Source organism: Neovison vison, chromosome 1, assembly GCF_020171115.1.
Source record: "Neovison vison isolate M4711 chromosome 1, ASM_NN_V1, whole genome shotgun sequence".
In the NCBI taxonomy this organism is placed as follows: domain Eukaryota; kingdom Metazoa; phylum Chordata; class Mammalia; order Carnivora; family Mustelidae; genus Neogale; species Neogale vison.
Genome location: NC_058091.1, coordinates 219,176,202 through 219,195,310, shown reverse-complemented (window position 1 = coordinate 219,195,310; position 19,109 = coordinate 219,176,202). Strand labels below are relative to the sequence as shown.

General features: G+C 39.1%; 1 protein-coding gene across 2 annotated transcripts in view; it reads left to right on the top strand.

Moving 5' to 3' along the window:
- Positions 1-19,109, top strand: part of RAD17 (RAD17 checkpoint clamp loader component) — a 42,985-nt gene that overhangs the window by 7,676 nt on the left and 16,200 nt on the right. For both annotated transcript variants that reach the window (XM_044267680.1, XM_044267691.1), the window contains 10 exons: positions 2,896-3,052; positions 4,795-4,931; positions 5,394-5,446; positions 5,528-5,653; positions 5,750-5,819; positions 10,424-10,535; positions 13,758-13,943; positions 16,268-16,353; positions 16,476-16,622; positions 17,244-17,393. In XM_044267680.1, the coding sequence (XP_044123615.1) occupies positions 2,896-3,052; positions 4,795-4,931; positions 5,394-5,446; positions 5,528-5,653; positions 5,750-5,819; positions 10,424-10,535; positions 13,758-13,943; positions 16,268-16,353; positions 16,476-16,622; positions 17,244-17,393 (1,224 nt within the window). The remainder of the gene's footprint in view (positions 1-2,895; positions 3,053-4,794; positions 4,932-5,393; positions 5,447-5,527; positions 5,654-5,749; positions 5,820-10,423; positions 10,536-13,757; positions 13,944-16,267; positions 16,354-16,475; positions 16,623-17,243; positions 17,394-19,109) is intronic.

Here is a 19,109-nt window from a genome sequence, read left to right as displayed (position 1 = left end):
ATCAGTTATTTTGTTAAGATTGTGAAATGGTGATTTTTTTTTTCATGGTTTCATTTTTTGGGACACTTGCATGGCTCGGTTGGTTAGGGGTCTTAGGGTCCATCGAGTGTTTCATCAGGTTCGTTGCTCTGCAGGAGTTTGCTTCTCCCTCTGCCTGCCGTTCCCCCTGCTTGTGTGCATTCTTTCTCTCTCTCTCTTCCCCCCACTCTCTCTGACAAATAAATAAAATCTTTAAAAAAATAAAAATAAAATCTTCCCGCTAAGAAGTTGAACTCTCACCAGTTGTATACTCTTTATTATATAAAAGTTCAATGATGTCAGTAATTATAAGACATTTTTATTCAAGAAAAATATTTTTTAAAGATTTTATTTATTTATTTGTCAGAGAGAGCACGAGCAGGGGGAGTAGCAGGCAGTGGGGGAAGCAGCAGGCAGTGGGAGAAACAGGCTCCCTGCTGAGCAAGGTTTCCCCACATGGGACTCAATCCCACGACCCTGGGATCATGATCTGAACTGAAGGCAGACGCTTAAGCAACTGAGGCCACCCACGCATATCCCCCCCCATTTTTTTTTTTTTTAAGATTTTTTATTTATTCATTTGACAGACAGAGTTCACAAGTAGGCAAAGAGGCAGGCAGAGAGAGAGGAAGGGAAGCACGCTCCCTGCTGAGCAGAGAGCCGGACTCTGGGCTTGATCCCAGGACCTTGAGATCATGACCTAAGCCGAAGGCAGGGGCTTTAACCCACTGAGCCACCCAGGTAGCCTGCCCCCCCATTTTTGACAATGTATAGATTTTTCTGTGGACAAGCTAAAATTATTTTTTCTTAAATTTATTATAAGTACTTAAAATACTGAATTTAATTTTTCAGAGCAACATTTTCAGAATATAGTAAAACTGTTATAGTGTGATGGAAATGTAATGTACAGCATAGTGGATATAGTCAGTAATATTGTAGTAACTTTATATAGTGACATGATGACTAGACTTATCATTTTGTAAGACATAAAAATATTGAATCGCTATGATGTACTACTAACTATTAGGATGCTATTGCCATTTTTACTTCAATTTAAAACAATGAAGAAAAGCCTATTGTACTGTAGACGATGGGAACATTAACAAAAGTCTTCATGTTTTAGTGTTCTCATAGACTATCTCCCACTTACTGGAAGCAAAACTTTTGCTATGTGGCTCTACTCACTCCATCAAAAATAGGGCACTTTATTATATAAGAAACATACATGGAGGGCACCTGGGTGACTCCCAGGTCATGATCTTGTGGTCCTGGGATCGAGCCCTACGTCGGGCTCTCTGCTCAGCAGGGAGCCTGCTTCCCCCCTCCTCCCTGCCTGCCTCTCTGCCTAATTGTGATCTCTCTCTGTGTCAAATAAATAAATTAAAATCTTAAAAAAAAAAAAAAAGAAACATGCATGGGTGTCTGTGTTTGATCATCCTCTTTTTTTTTAAATCTCCTTGGAAGTAGTCAGTTCTCATTATTTACATTAGGTATGTCCTGTAAAGTTACTAGAAACAGTAAGCAAATACTGAGTCATAGTTCCAAAGAGAAGTAAGGATTTAGATTCCTGCAAAACAGTCTTTATTTGGTCACCTTTACATCAACTCATCAATATATAACCTTGTTTTCTGTATTTGATCAGAGACACCATATTTAATATATATTATTTAATCATTAAAGTCATGGCTAATATCACTATAACTCATGCACTCATACATTTTAAAAAGTAGGACGGGTTGTCCTCTGGGGCCATGTACAAGGTCCCTTATTTGCATTAGTTAGTCAAGTTAAACAGCTGAGCAAGGATTATAGCCCACCAGGGAATGTAGGAGATCATCTTCCCCTGATATATTTTTAACTTTAACTTTTTTTTTTTATCAGATTTATTACACGAGGAGATATTATGACCCACAACCTATAGTCTCTCTTTGGAGTTCTATCTCTGGAAAATATTTTTCTTTCTCTTTTTCTTTTTTTTCTTAAAGATTTTATTTATTTATTTGAAAGTGAGAGAGAGCATGAGAGGGGAGAAGGTCAGTGGGAGAAGCAGACTACCCATGGAGCTGGGAGCCCGATGTGGTACTCAATCCCGGAACTCCGGGATCATGACCTGAGCCAAGGCAGTTGGTTAACCAACTGAGCCACCCAGGCACCCTGGAAAATATATTTCTTAAGACACATTTTGTAACAATTCTGATATCCTACATTTCCCATCAGAATATTATACTTGTTGGGGCGCCTGGGTGGCTCAGTGGGTTAAAGCCTCTGCCTTCGGCTCAGGTCATGATCCCAGGGTCCTGGGATCTAGCCCCACATCGGGCTCTCTGCTCGGTGGGGAACCTGCTTCCTCCTCTCTCTCTGCCTGTCTCTCTGCCTACCTGTGACCTCTGTCAAATAAATAAATAAAATCTTTAAAAAAAAAAAAAAGAATATTATACTTGTTTAATACTAACGCATATAATCCAAAGAGATCTGTATTAAGTTTGAATTTTGAGTTCAGATAACCTCTAAAAATACTTGTTTCAGACATTATCTCCTTAATCTAACTGAAGTTTAGTTGTTTTAATTTGGCTACTCAGTAGTCCTTGGGAGAGACATAGTGTAAGAATTGAAGAACTATCAGAAGTTATGCTTAAAGTTGAAGAAATAAGATTATCCTCTTTCATCTAAAGCTCGTATAATCCAGGTAACATCTGTGTAAAAGTTAGCTTATTTCAGATATTTAGTAAATCTTTATAGAAGTAATATTTGAAAGAAAATTCAAACATAAAAATATTCAAACATAATATTCTAGCATTCCAGTGATTTTGATTTTGTGTGTGTGTGTGTGTGTGTGTGTGATTTTGATTTTTGATTAATATTTGTATTTGGTTTTAGGGTGGATCTATTTTATTAATAACAGGTCCTCCTGGATGTGGGAAAACAACAACTCTAAAAATACTATCAAAGGAGCATGGTATTCAAGTACAAGAGTGGATTAATCCAATTTTACCAGACTTCCAAAAAGATGATTTCAAGGAGATACTTAATCCTGGTAAGGTTTGCTATGAACGTAGTAGAAATAGTGGGAAAAGTGTATGTTTGAAGGAGGTTTGAAGTAACATCCCCAACTATATTCTTGAGATTCCTAAGATTCTTTTGGGTATGTTTTTTGTTTTGTTTTGTTTTGTTTTTAAGATTTTAAAAATTTATTTGACACAGAGATAGGACACAGCAGGTGAAGCTACAGGTAGAGGGAAAGGGAGAAGCAGGCTCATTGAGCAGGGAACCTGATGTGGGGGTTGATCCCCAGGCCCTGGGATCGTGACGTGAGCTGAAGGCAAAGGCTTAATGACTGAGCCACCCAGGCGCCCCTGGGTATATGTTTTTGTGCAAAAATATATGTTGTCACTCCTATGCTAGATTGACATCTACCCACTCTCAGTAGGTTCACAAAATGAGAGTAGCGATCAGATGAAACCATATGAGACCATTTTCTTTTCCTACTTCCAAGTTTCAGACAGAAATACTTTGAGAAGAGGGGAAGCTTGCTTCTAGTAGAGGAGAATGGGATTCTTTTTTTTTTAAGATTTTATTTATTTATTTGACAGAGATCACAAGTAGGCAGAGAGGGAGAGAGGGGGAAGCAGGCTCCCCACTGAGCAGAGAGCCCGATGCAGGGCTTGATCCCAGGACCCTGAGATCATGACCTGAGTAGAAGGCAGAGGCTTTAACCCACTGAGCTACCCAGGTGCCCCAAGAGAATGGGATTCTTTAAGGATTAAGTCTGACTAATTGATTTGTCGTCAACACACTCATTTGGACTTTTTTTATTGTATAGGCAAAGATGTAAATATTTTTACCAGTTCTGTGACTATTACATTAGCAACTGTGTTCTAAAGTCAGTTAATTCCGTACTACATTCATTGTTACAGAAAATTCATTGTGGTCCATGATGACTCTTGTTTTTTGAAATGCATATCCAATTTTATTTTATTTATTTATTTAGATTTTATTTATTTATTTGACAGAGAGAAATCACAAGTAGATGGAGAGGCAGGCAGAGAGAGAGAGAGGGAAGCAGGCTCCCTGCTGAGCAGAGAACCCGATGCGGGACTCGATCCCAGGACCCTGAGATCATGACCCGAGCCGAAGGCAGTGGCCCAACCCACTGAGCCACCAGGCGCCCAATTTTATTTTATTTTATTTTTTTAAATATTTTATATATTTATTTGACAGAGAGAGAGAGATCACAAGTAGGCAGAGAGGCAGGCAGAGAGAGAGGGGGATGCAGGCTTCCTGCTGATCAGATAGCGCAATGCGGGGCTCGATCCCAGGACTCTGAGATCATGACCTGATCAAAGGCAGAGGCTTAACCCACTGAGCCACCCGGGCACCCCATGAATATCCTATTTTATATTATTTTATTTTTTTAAAGATTTTATTTATTTATTTGACAGAGATGACAAGTAGTCAGAGAGGCAGGCAGAGAGAGAAAGTGGAGGAAGCAGGCTCCCTGCTGAGCAGAGAGCCCGATGCGGGCCTCGATCCCACAACCCTGGGATCATGACCTGAGCTGAAGGCAGAGGCTTTAACCCACTGAGCCACCCAGGCGCCCCATGAATATCCTATTTTAAATTTGTACAGCTTTGCCTAAATTAAAAAAATCTACAATGTTGTAAGCTTCAGGTATATGTGAATGTGATCAGTAATGTATATGTGTGTGTTAGTTAGGTGTGTAATTTTGATGTATACATAATTTGTTGAAAGTAAAAGTGTTAAATTTTTTTTTTTCAGAATCCAGCTTCCATGCGTTTCCCTACCAGTCTCAGATAGCAGTTTTTAAAGAGTTTCTACTAAGAGCAACAAAGTATAACAAACTACAAATGCTTGGAGATGATCTAAGAACTGATAAGAGGATAATTCTCGTTGAAGTACGGACAGATTTTGAGATCCTGCTGTAACTATTGAGTAAATAATTGCAAGATATATCTTATTGATAGGGGCATTAACTCTCTCCATGGTATTAATAGTGGTAAAATGTAATGTAAAAGCTCAGTGATAGTGGAAACCTCAGGTCTTTTTCAGTAAACTTGAATAGAAGCTATAAGTAAATGAACTTTAAAATTTTAATGTCTTCAGTATAGAAAAGCAAAATAAATTATTTGGCAAATGATGTTTTTAGTGAAAATACTGTAACTAGTAGTGATCCTAAGAAATTTGATTGAAAATTGGGTTTCCTATTGATGGATTTTACTGTTTAGTAATCCACTTTTTCATGTTTTCCTTAATTTCTGAATTGTATATATAACATTTTTTCCCTAATTTGGTAAATACAAGTCTTACATAAACTTACACAATAATATAACTGAGTAATATTTACCATTTTTCAATAGGATTTACCTAACCAGTTTTATCGAGATTCTCATACTTTACATGAAATTCTCAGGTGAGTTTCAGTGAAGTTTTCCTCAAACTTTGAATTAAATGGCAGTACCTTGTATTTAAACATTGCTGTACTTTATTCTAGGAAATATGTGCACACTGGTCGATGTCCTCTAATATTTATAATTTCTGACAGTCTCAGTGGAGATAATAATCAGAGGTTATTGTTTCCCAAAGAAATTCAGGAAGAGTGTGCTATAGCAAACATTAGGTAAGAATGAAATTTCTGCTTATAAGCTTATATACATGTTATATTTTTAAATTGATCATTTAACCACTATTTTTCTTTAAAATACCTTTTTAACAGTTTTAACCCTGTGGCACCAACAATTATGATGAAATTTCTTAATCGAATAGTGACAGTGGAAGCTAACAAGGTAAGTCTCTTAAGAACTGATTAATCTGAATCTATTTTTTTAAAAATATTTTATTTATTTGTTTGACAGAGATCACAAGTAGGCAGAGAGGCAGGCGGAGAGAGAGGAGGAAGCAGGCTCCCTGCCAAGCAGAGAGCACCATGCGGGGCTCAATCCCAGGACCCTGGGATCATGACCTGAGCCGAAGGCAGAGGCTTTAACCCACTGAGCCACCCAGGCGCCCCGATTAATCCAAATCTTACATTAGAAAGCCATACTTGTGGAGTTAGAAACACATTATTTCACTTTTTAGAATTAAAAAATATATACATATATATTTTTTTAAAGATTTTTTATTTATTTATTTGACAGAGAGACATCACAAGTAGGCAGAGAGGCAGGCAGAGAGAGGGAGAGAGAGAGGAGGAAGCCGACTCCCCGCTGAGCAGAGAGCCCGATGTGGGACTCGATCCCAGGACACCGGGATCATGACCTGAGCTGAAGGCAGAGGCTCTTAACCCACTGAGCCACCCAGGTGCCCCTATTTTAAGGTTTTTAAATTTTTTTTTTTTTAATTTTATTTATTTATTTGTGAGACAGAGAGCGAGCGAGCACAGGCAGACAGAGTGGCAGGCAGAGGCAGAGGGAGGAGCAGGCTCCCCGCCAACCAAGGAGCCCGATGTGGGACTCGATCCCAGAACGCTGGGATCATGACCTGAGCCAAAGGCAGCAGCCCAACCAACTGAGCCACCCAGGCATCCCGGTTTTTAAAAATTTTTAAGTAACCTCTACACCCACCATGGGGCTTGAACTTACAACCCCAAGATCAAAATAGTCATATGCGCTACTGACTGAGCCAGCCACATGCCCCTAAAACTGGTGTAGTTTTGATATTATTGTTTACACTGTTACATCACAGGGGCAGCAACCAGCACACTATTCAAGTCTTTCACACTTTTATAAAATGAAATGTTAAGATACTATCTGGCGTCTTCAACAATGATAATGATGGTAGAAGAAAATCAAAAGATCATTTTAATGTCTGGCATTCTGTAGCTCAGTTAATTATATTAAGAAAGACTATTGACATCTCTCTCTCTTTTTTTTAAGATTTATTTTATTTATTTGTTAGAGAGAGAGTGCACACAAGCAGGCAGAGAGGCGGACAGAGGCAGAGAGAAGCTGGCTCCCTGCCGAGCAAGCAGCCCCATACGGGACTCGATCCCAGGACCCTTGGGATCATGACCTGAGTCAAAAGGCAGCAGCTTAACTGACTGAACCACCCAGGTGTCCCAAGACTGTTGACATCTTAAGTGATTTAGTTAAAAGAATGGTGAATATCTTAGGTTTGGGGGTTTTTTGTTGTTGTTTTTGTGTTTTGTTTTTAGTTTAAATAGATGTTTTTCTGTTTTTACAAGGAAAAAAAGATCTTTAGTCTTTTTGTTGATACTGTTGTGTATGTAAAGTGTGATCACACATTTCAGTCACATTTGTGTGTTCAAAGTGATTAACATCTATGGTATTTCCTTCAGCTACAAAGGATCATGATTTCAAATTACATATCCTGGGGTGCCTGCGTGGCTCAGTCAGTTAAATGTCTGCTTTCAGCTCAGGTCATGATCCCAGGGTCCTGGGATCGAGCTCTGGGTCAGGCTTCTTGCTCAGTGGGGAGTCTGCTTCTCCCTCTCCATCTGCCCCTCCTGCCCAGTCATGTTCTCTCTCTCACACTCTCTCAAATAAATGGATGAAATCTTTAAAAAAAAAAACAACAAATAACATTTCCTTTTTGGCAAGTAGTCCACACTAGAAGTTTTCAAAAACAAATACTCTTGAAACAATTTTAAATAAAATAAATGTATTCAGAATAAAAGTGAAGGTAATCTGGAAGAGAAATTCACAAACATGGGCAGGAAAATTTTGGTAAAAGAATAGTGAAGAGAGACTTGCTATCTAGGTATTGGAACACAATGTAAAACTATAAATTTTATAGCTGTGTACTGTTGACAAACAATACAACAGACAAAAGGAAGGATTCAGTTAGAAGACAGCACAGAAATATATCAGTATGTGTAAATGACAATTTTCTGTATAATGGAAGTAGCATTTTAGAGTGGGGAGAGAGGAAACTGTCATAATTAAAAAGTGATTAGCACAATTGGATATCCATGTGGGAAACATAAGGGATATCCATGTGGGAAACATAAGGTTGCATCTTTATACTCTGCACAAAAATAATTTCTAGGTAGGGGCACCTAAGTGGCTCAGTCAGTTCAGCCTCTGAGTCTTGATTTTGGCTCAGGTCACAATCTCAGAGTCCTGACATGATCCCTGCCTTGGTCTATGCACTCAATGGGGAGTCTGCTTGAGAATCTTTCCCTCTGCTCCCTCTCCCACTCACACATGTGCTCTCTGTAAAATAAATTTGATTACCTACTGGTAATCAAAAAAAGATTTCTGGGTAAATGAAAGATCTGAATGCGAAAAAAAAAATGACAATAGTATTTTTTTAAAAGATTTTATTTATTTGAGGGGCACCTGGGTGGCTCAGTGGGTTAAGCCACTGCCTTCGGCTCAGATCATGATCCCAGGGTCCTGGGATCGAGCCCCGCATCGGGCTCTCTGCTCAGCCGGGAGCCTGCTTCCTACTCTCTCTCTCCGCCTGCCTCTCTGCCTGCTTGTGATCTCTCTCTGTCAAATAAATAAATAAAATCTTTAAAAAAAAAAAAAAGATTTTATTTATTTGAGAGAGAAAATGAGCAGTAGGGAGGGACAGAGCAGGAGAGAGGGAGAAGCAGACTCCCTGCTAAGCAGGAAGCTGGACTTGGTGTTTGATCCCAGGACCTGGAGATCATGATGATGATCTGATCAGTCAGATCATGATCTGAGTGAAGGGCAGGTGCTTAACCCACTGAGCCACGCAGGCACCCTCAAAATGAGAATAGTATTAAGAAAAAGTACTGACTTTGGTTTGAGGGATAGTTTTCCTAAAAAAGAAACAAAAGCCCTAAAAACATTGGATTGGATTTACTTCAGAAAAATGAAAAGCTCAGGGAATGATAGAAGGCCTGGTAAGCTAAGGTAAAAGACAAGCATGAGAATGGAAGAAAATATTTGCAATTTATGTAACAGATAAAGTATTAATATATGAATATATAAAAATGTGCCTACCTAAAAAGGCTAAGGACAGGAGTGCCTGGATGAATCGGTCAGTTAAGCATCTGCCTTTGGCTCAGTTCATGATCCTGAAGTCCCAGGACCGAGCTCCACATTGGGAATCCCTGCTCAGCAGGAAGTCTGCTTCTCCCTGTGCCCCTCATTCCACTGTGCTTTCTCTAGTGTGCTCTCCCTCTCTCTTGCAAAAATAAATAAAAGCTTTGGGGCGCCTGGATGGCTCAGTGGGTTGAGCCTCTGCCTTCGGCTCAGGTCGTGATCCCAGGGTCCTGGGATCGAGTCCCGCATCGGGCTCTCTGCTGGGTGGGGAGCCTGCTTCTTCCTCTCTCTCTTTCAGCCTGCCTCTCTGCCTACTTGTGATCTCTGTCAGATAAATAAAGAAAAAAAATAAATAAATAAAAATAAAAGCTTTAAAAAAATAAATAAATCAGTAAAAATCCCAAGAACAGAGAAGCCAATACACAAAATGGCCAGTAAACAGAGGTATTTTGCCCTACTGGTAATCAAAGAAATTAATATTTAAACCAGACACCATTTTTCACATATCCGTTTGTAGAAATTTTAAGAGATCAATAAACAGGGCTGCCACAGATAAACAGTTGGCACTCTCACATAACTGTTGGTAGAAAAAAATAAATTAGTAATTGTTAGAGACACTTTGGAGGCAATTTTCCTTCCACAGAAATATATATATTTTTTTTAAAGATTTTATTTATTTATTTGACAGAGAGAGATGACAAGCAGGCAGAGAGGCAGGCACAGAGAGAGGAGGAAGCAGGCTCCCCGCTGAGCAGAGAGCCCGATGCGGGGCTCGATCCCAGGACCCTGAGATCATGACCTGAGCCGAAGGCAGAGGCCCAACCCACTGAGCCACCCAGGCGCCCCAAAATATATATCTTTTTTAAAGATTTATTTATTAGAGAACATGTATGTGTATTCACAAGCAGGAGGATGGGCAGAGGGAGAGAATCTCAGGCAGACTTCCCACTGAGCATGGAGCCACTGTAGGGCTCAATCCCAGGACCCTGAGATCATGACCTGGAATCAGTTTAAATCATGTTGTCAGGAAACAATTAAGAGTTCCTTAAGGTGGAGAGGGATAGATAAATTTTTCTGGTCTTATACTTGAACTGACAAGGGAGTGATGTTTATATGTATGTATATATGTGTGTGTGTGTATATATGTATATATTTATATATACATGTGTTTATAGTAAGAGAACTTCAAAATATAATCTAGTCCAAGTAAACAAGTGAAATTATTTTATACTCTTGAAAATTTACCTTAAGGTATCGTAAGTCATTGGCTTTTCTGAGCAGACTGGCATTTAACATGGAAGCTTTTTAGCATCTAACTTTAAAAGATTCTAATTTACTTTTTCATTTAGAAACGGGGGAGCTGTTTTTTTGGTTTTAGAAACTAGTGTTTTAAACTTTAATTTTTTTCATTTTAGAATGGAGGAAATATTACTGTCCCTGATAGAAGTTCTCTAGAGTTGCTCTGTCAAGGGTGTTCTGGTGATATCAGAAGTGCAATAAACAGCCTCCAGTTTTCTTCTTCAAAAGGTAACTGTGAAAAATAAATTTCTTACTGCATTGTTTGGGTGACTGACTTTCTCTTGGTTGTTCATGAATCAAAATCAAACTAAACATATTTTAACTTATAATTGATATATATCTCCATCTATTGTTTTTTTGAGACTGTTCTGTAAAGTCATGTATGTACACGTGCATACATATGCCTTATGAATATGTCATTGTATGTACCTGTATACCTGAGATAAAACCTGATTCAATTAGGTGGTTTGCTACTTTACTTTTTATTTATTAATTTATTTTTAATTTAATTAATTTATTTATTGCTACTTGACTTTTTTAAGTTAATTTGGATGAGACTTCCTGGATGAAAATTCTGGCTCTGCCATTTACTGGTGAAGAATCTTGCAAGTGACAATTATTTTTGTGCTTGCATATTCTCACCTTTTATATGAGAACTTCTCTTATTACAGAGTTGTGTGAAAAGTGAGTTAATACTTGTAGAGTGTTTATTCCAGTGCTTAATATATATTAAGGAGTCAATAAATGATCAGCTGTTAGTGAATTTTAATAGTATTGTGCTGAGGGGCACCTGCATGGCTCATTTAGTTAAGTGTCCGACTCTTGATTTCAGCCCAGGTCATGATCTCAGGGTTGTGAGATCAAGCCCCACCTGGAGCTCCATGCTGGGAATGGAGCCTGATCGAAGTTTTCTCTCTCCCTCTCCCCCCTGAGTGCACGTGGGTGTGCTCTCTCCAAAATAAATCTTTGGGCGCCTGCGTGGCTCAGTTGGTTGAGCGACTGCCTTTGGCTCAGGTCATGATCCCGGACTTCCAGGATCGAGTCCCGCATCGGGCTCCCAGCTCCTTGGGGAGTCCACTTCTCCCTCTGACCTCCTCCTCTTTCATGATCTCTCTCACTCATTCTCTCTCAAATAAATAAATAAAATCTTTAAAAAATATATAAAAAAAATCTTTAAGAAATATGTAGTATTGTGCTTACATACGTTCGCCTTTGTATTTACTTTTAATTAATTTTTTTTTAAGATTTGTATTTATTTAAAGATTTTTATTTATTTATTTAACAGAGAGAGATCACAAGTAGGCAGAGAGGCAGACAGAGAGGAGAAGCAGGCTCCCTGCTGAGCAGAGAGCCCAATGTGGGGCTTGATCCCAGGACCCTGAGATCATGACCTGAGCTTAAAGTCAGAGGCTTAACCCACTGAGCCGCCCAAGCACCCCAAAGTTTTTTATTTATTTGACACAGAGACAGTACTCAAGCAGGGGAAGCTGCAGGCCAAGGGAAAGGGAGAAGCAGGCTCCCCTGCTGAGCAGGGAACCTGATTCGGGACTTGATCCCAGGACTCTGGGGTCATGACCTGAGCCAAAGCCAGATGTTTAACGAACTGAGCCACCAGGTTCCCTATTTTTAATTTATATATGGTACAGTTAATAAATTGATTTACCTTTATTGTAAGGAAGGTACAGTGTCATGCTATATTAAAAGAGGTAGCACAGGGGTGCCATTGTGGCACAGTTGGTTAAGCATCTGACTCTTGATCTCAGCTGAGGTCTTAATTCAGGGTCCTGAATTTAGGCCCTTGTGTTGGGCTACAGGTTGGGCATGGAGCCTACTTAAAAAAAAAAGTGGGAAGGGAAAGTGGTGCCTGGTTGGCTCAGTAGGTTGAGCGACTAATTCCTGGTTTTGGCTCAGGTTATGTTCTCCTGGGTCATGGATGGAGCTCCCTGTGGGGCTTAGTGCTCAGCAGGGAGTCGGCTTAAAGGTTTTCTCCCTCTGCACCTCTCCCTTCTCATGTGCCCACACGCACTCTCTCTCAAATAAATAAATCTTTAAAAATGTGTATGTATATAGAGAGATAGCACATGGTTTCTTGTACATGGTCCTTGTCAGAAAACATTTGACAAGCACCCTGCTTGATGTTTCACATTGAGGAATTCGCCTTGAAAAATTAAAAGCCATCTTTGGAGTTCTCAGAACCCACCTGAAATCTTAGTGTTTATCTACAAGAATAATCTGTTTATTTAGTTTATATCTTTGTTTTTCAAACAAAAAGTAAAAGTAAATAGGCAGAAAAAAGTAAATAGGCAGAGAAAAGTAAATAGGCAGCTTAATACAACTGAAATCAGAATTCTGTATATTCCTGTAGAAATATTAAGGAGAAAAATAAAATAAATAGAAAAATAAATGTAAGTGGTGCTTAGGTTCACTACTGGAATTATGGGTTGGGAAGGCTGAAGTAGGCCAGTTTGCTATCCTGTCACTTATAACATTATTACTTTTAGCTCAGAAATGTTAAAAGGAAGAAAATAATATTTTTTGAGTGGGTTAGGAACCGTATTAGCAATCATATATTGATTCCTTTAATTCTTGACCAGCTTAATGAGATAGACAGTAATAAGAATCAAACCCAGATCCTAGTTTTTTCTGCTCTTCCAGGCTACTTTTCTTAAGGGATGCATTCTGAGTTTTGAACAGTAGATTGACCACTGAAATTTCAACAGTGGCATATTCATAAATTGAAGAGTGCCCAAATCGGTAGGAAGGTAATACAGAATAGTTGTTGAACATGCACTACAGAACTGCTGTCTGGATTCATATCACTTAGAATCTGATGCCCTTGAGGCAGTTACTTAATCTCTTTATATCTCCTATCTTTAATGTGTATAGTAAGAGTTCTCCCCTAATCAAGTTATTTTCAGGATTTAATTGACTAATATCTATCATGCATCAAGAATAGTACATTGCACAAGCAGTGCCATAAGAAATCAAAATGATAGGCCTATATTAGAGAATGTGTCATTTCTATGCATAAAATTTAAAATCTGTGTCATGAGGTACTTTCAGGTGATTTTTTTTTTTAAAGATTTTATTTATTTATTTGACAGAGAGAGATCACAAGTAGGCAGAGAGACAGGCAGAGAGAGAGAGAGAGAGAGAGAGGAAAGCAGGCTCTCCGCTCAGCGGAGAGGACCCTGGGATCATGACCTGAGCCGAAGGCAGCGGCTTAACCCACTGAGCCACCCAGGCGCCCCTTCAGGTGATGTTTTATTCCATTTTCATAGTGTAGCAACCCAAAGACGACTGTTACTCAATTAATATATTTTATAATTACACTTCATTAGAAAAAATACATTTTAATTAGACTAGTATAACTATATAAAATGTTGTCAGTCTTATTTTTCATATTTTAATTTTATTTTCAATATTGTCTCTTGGATGTGTATTATTTAGGAGAAAACCGTTTATGGCCAAGGAAGAAAGCATTGTCTTCAATAAAATCAGCTGCTGCACTGTCAAAATCAAAACAAAGGAAAAAAACTGATAGGGTTTTTGAAAACCAAGAGGTCCAAGCCATTGGTGGCAAAGATATTTCTCTTTTTCTCTTCAGAGCTCTGGGGAAAATACTATATTGTAAAAGTAAGAAAGTTTTACTTTTTTTTTAATCTGTTAGACATTAGTCTTACAACTAAAATTAAATACGAGTTTCTGAAAATGTGACGTATTTGGCAGTTAGGGGAAGGACTGATTCTGTTCAGCAAAGCCTGAGACATAGCAGGTAAGTGTATTTAGATAGAGTGTTTTTAGACTGGGTAGGACTAAATGTAAAAACTACTATAGACCAAATACCATGTCTGTAAATCTTTAAAAGTATAGTTTGCTGCAGGTAAGACACCAGTTTCTCTAGAATTTTAGTGGCAGGTGTTGGTAGCCCTAAGCCCTCTTGGGCCTAAACTCTGGACACCAGAATCCTAGGCAAGTTGTCAGGTAGCCTCAGGCTTCTTTGGATCTCCTTAATATTTCTCTTCACTACCTGCTCTCTCTCCCAACCATTGTTGTTCTATTTCCCTTTTCCTTTTTTAATGCCTGCTTCCCTTCAGTCCCTACACCCGGATCACTGATCTCTAAGTTCCCAGATTGGTTTTCCCTTCAATAAAACGCCAGACTTCTGTTTTTCATGTAGAAAATACCAGTTTTTAGTGTGCTGATCCTGAAGGAAGAGAATTAGGATTGGGGGTGGGGGGCAGGATCTGACATGCCTTTATATAGATTGAAACAGTTCTTAAAAATTTTGAAGGAAACCGTTCCCATAGTTTGGAACTGTTTTATCTGTTAAAGCACAAAGGAAATAATCATAATGGACCATTGAGAAAAGTTCTGTGTCATGTTCTCAATCTCCTCTCAGATAGTTTTTCACACATCTTGTAAGAATAGCTGCTTCAGTGGGTCATAAATAGTATGTGAATGGACATTCATTGAAGCTTCATGCTTATCACACCTCTTACTATCTGAGACTAATTTTTGGTTGCTAAAAACCCAGCTGTTTTAAACAACTGGTTTTTTTTTTTTTTTTTAAGATTTTATTTATTTATTTGACAGAAATCACAAGTAGATGGAGAGGCAGGCAGAGAGAGAGAGAGAAGCAGGCTCCCCACTGAGCAGAGAGCCCGATGCGGGACTCGATCCCAGGACCCTGAGATCATGACCTGAGCCGAAGGCAGCGGCTTAACCCACTGAGCCACCCAGGCGCCCCTAAACAACTGTTTTTAATCTTCCTGTAAAACTCTTGAGTGCCTCCCATACCTGTTTTCCATCTTCTTATCTTCCTTGCCTCTTTGTCTTCTGTTGTATATTACTGCTTCTCAGTCCTGGCATCCTTCTTATTTTAGACTAATATCTCTCAGTCTCTTCTTTCCAGATAGTTGAAAATTTGGGATTTCTAAATGGAAGCCTTCATGCCACCCAAACAAAATGAAACAGGCACACTTAGATGGAAGTGAAGACACACTTCTGTCCTTGGATCTCTTACCTCTGAATCTGAGTCTCTTCCCACTGATTGTTTTCCTTCTACCTTTTGTTTTCCTTCTCAACATTCATTTATAACTTCTTGAATGAGGGAACAGGGTTTCTGTTCTCTCATGCAGAAAGCAGCTTCATCCTACACACTAAAGAGAACAGTAAAGATCTTTATATTGAGAATGAGAATTAAAAGAAGAAAGAATGGGATGCCTGGGTGGCTCAATCATTAAGCATCTGTCTTCAGCTCAGGTCATGATCCCATGGTGCTGGTATTAAGACCCGCTTTGGGCTCCCTGCTCGGCAGGAAGCCTGCTTTTCCCTCTCTGACTCCCCCTGCTTGTGTTCCCTCTCCCGCTGTCTGTCTCTCTCTCTCTGTCAAATAAATAAATAAAATCTTTAAAACCAGGGGCACCTGGGTGGCTCAGTGGGTTAAAGCCTCTGCTTTCGGCTTGGGTCATGATTCCAGGTCCTCGGATCGAGCCCCACATAGGGCTCTTTGCTCAGCAGGGAGCCTGCTTCCTCCTCTCTCTCTGCCTGCCTCTCTGCCTACTTGTGACCTCTGTCTGTCAAATACATAAAAAAAAAGGAAAAAACCTTTAAAACAAAACAAAAGAAGAAAGCAATGCAGAACTGAAAAGGTGAAATGCTGCAGAGTGCTTTGACAATTGGAGTATTTTATCTCTAGAAAAGCCATAATCCAGGTACCAGAATTCTAATTTGAGTTCTTAAGAATAGTGATGATGTGAGACAGCTTAATGTATATACAGCAGCAACGCACTGTAATAGTGAGGCAACTCACATAAGCTTCCAGTTTTCTTATTTTTAACATCTTGCTTAATGTGTTTGGTATTATGTGTTTAAAGTGTTGAAAGAACCTTGCAATGAGTGGTTCTATGGAACTGTAGGTGATGCTATTTTTAATAATTCCAGAAATTTTTTTATAGGAGCATCTTTAGCAGAAATAGATTCTCCTCGGTTGCCTTCGCATTTATCAGAGTATGAGCGGGATACCTTACTTGTTCAACCTGAGGTAAATAAAGTCTTTAATAATATGTAGTACTTTTTACAGGATATATATTATTCACATTTATGCATATGTACGTTTAACCACTGCATTTTACCTAAATTATGTGTGTATGCTTCTTTTTATAGGAAGTAGTAGAAATGTCACACATGCCAGGAGAGCTGTTTAATTTATATCTTCACCAAAACTACATAGATTTCTTCGTGGAAGTTGATGATCTTGTCAGAGCCAGTGATTTTCTGAGTTTTGCAGATATCCTCCGCAGTGACTGGAATGTAAGACCATTTGACTTAACTGTTTTTGTTTATGAATATTTCCTCAGAATTTAGAAAGTTTACTTTTATCCCTCATTATTTGACTTCTTATGTAACTTCTTTTTTTTTTTTTTTAAGATTTTATTTATTTTTGAGAGAGAGAGAGAGAGCGCAAGCTAGGGAGAGGGGCAGAGGGAGAAGCAAACTCCCTGCTGAGCAGAAAACCCAACTCGGGACTTGATCCCAGGACTCTGGGATCATGACGTGAGCCAAAGGCAGATGCTTAACCGACTGAGCTACCTAGGGGCCCCTTATGTAACTTATTAATAACAGTAATAAAACTCTTGGTTTCAGCTTAGGTTGTGATCTCATGGTTCATGGGATCAAGCCCTGAACTTGGGGCTCCTCCCCACACTCAGCAGAGAGTCTGCTGAAGATTCTCTCCCTCTGCCCCTCCCTGAATCACACATGTGCATGTTCTCTCTCTCTCTAAAATAAATCAATAAATACTAAAAAAAAAAAAAATAGTGAACATACATTAAGTAAATATGATTAGTATTTTTTTGGCATCAGCAGTACCAGTAGTAGCACTGCATTGTAAATCTCTTATTTTCTTTATTTTACATTTTGTCTCCTTTTTAGACACGGTCTTTACTCAATCAATATAGTATATCCATAGCTACAAGAGGTGTGATACATTCCAACAAAGCCCGAGGATTTGCTCATTGCCAAGGAGGAGGATCAAGTTTTCGACCCTTGCACAAACCCCAGTGGTTTCTTATAAATAAAAAGGTAAAAAAAGAATTTTAATTTTTTTTTTTTTTAAAGATTTTTTATTTATTTATTTGACAGACAGAGATCACAAGTAGGCAGAGAGACAGGCAGAGAGAGAGAGGAAAGCAGGCTCTCCGCTCAGCAGAGAGCCCGATGCGGGACTCGATCCCAGGACCCTGGGATCATGACCTGAGCCGAAAGCAGCGGCTTAACCCACTGAGCCACCCAGGCACCCCAAGAATTTTAATTTTTTATAGATAAACTTTATGGTATGTGAATTATATTTCAGTAAAGCAGTTTTTTTTGTTTTTGTTTTTTTAAAGATTTTATTTATTTATTTGACAGAGAGAGATTAGAAGTAGGCAGAGAGGCAGGCAGAGAGAGAGGAGGAAGCAGGCTCCCTGCTGAGCAGAGAGCCTGATGCAGGACTCGATCCCAGGACCCTGAGATCATGACCTGAGCCGAAGGCAGCGGCTTAACCCACTGAGCCACCCAGGCGCCCAAAGCAGTTATTTTTTATAAGTTTTTAAAAAGTGTTTTATTATAAGTGAGAAATAGTTGCTAACACCTGCAATTTTCTTAGAATTATAGTAAGCCATAAAAAGGACGCTTTTCTTGAATGCCTCATTATTTTTAAGGAAAAAAAAAACACTAAAAATTTAAAAGTACATATTTTATTTCTTAGTTGATTATTATTGAATTCACAGGATCGTTATAATTATCTTTTAGTTTTAATTAAAAATAGGGGGAGAGCCTGAGTGGCTCAGAGGGTTAAAGCCTCTGCCTTCCGCTTAGGTCATGATCTCAGGGTCCTGGGATCGAGCCCCGCATCGGACTCTCTGCTCAGCAGGGAGCCTGCTTCCTCCTCTCTCTTCTCTCTCTGCCTGCCTCTCTGCCTACTTGTGATCTCTGTCTGTCAAATAAATAAATAAATCTTTAAAAAAAAAAAAAATAGGGGCACCTGGCTGGCTCAGTTGGAAGAATGTGTGACTCTTAATCTCAGGGTTGTGAGTTCAAGCCCCACACTGGGTGTAGAGATTACTTTAAAAAAAAAAAAAAGAAGAAGAAGGGAAAAAGGTAAATCTTTGCTTTGCCTCTAACCATCTGGACGGATTATTTTACCTAATGTGCACTTAGTTTCCACAGCTTTTTTTTTTTTCTTTAAAGATTTTATTTATTTTATTTATTTGACAGACAAAGATCACAAGTAGGCAGAGAGTCAGGCAGAGAGAGAGAGGAGGAAGCAGGTTCCCCGCTGAGGAGAGAGCCCGTTGCGGGGCTCGATTCTACGACCCTGGGATCATGACCTGAGCCAAAAGCAGAGGCTTTAACCCACTGAGCCACCCAGGCGCCACTAGTTTCCACAGCTTTAAATGTGGAAGATTCATTAGCAATCAAAAATGGGTGGCCCCCCCAGTTTGAATACTGCACACAGAAAGATTTTTTTTCATGAATTTTCATCTTTAAAAAATGAGTATAATAATTAAAATTCATATACAGATTTCTGGCTCAGAATTCCTCTAACTCCTGAAAAGAATGCAAAGTAAGGCAGCACTGGTCTATGTTTTTACATGGCAGCAATCTGATCAAGCCAAGTAGCATCTGTCCCTTGAAGATGGGAGTGGTGGGTACTACTTTCTCCAGCTGTCTCACTGCACTGATTTATATACCTGCCTGTCTCCTACAGCATCCAAATTTGTGGCCCTTGGACTACGTCATCTCTAAGATGTTTTC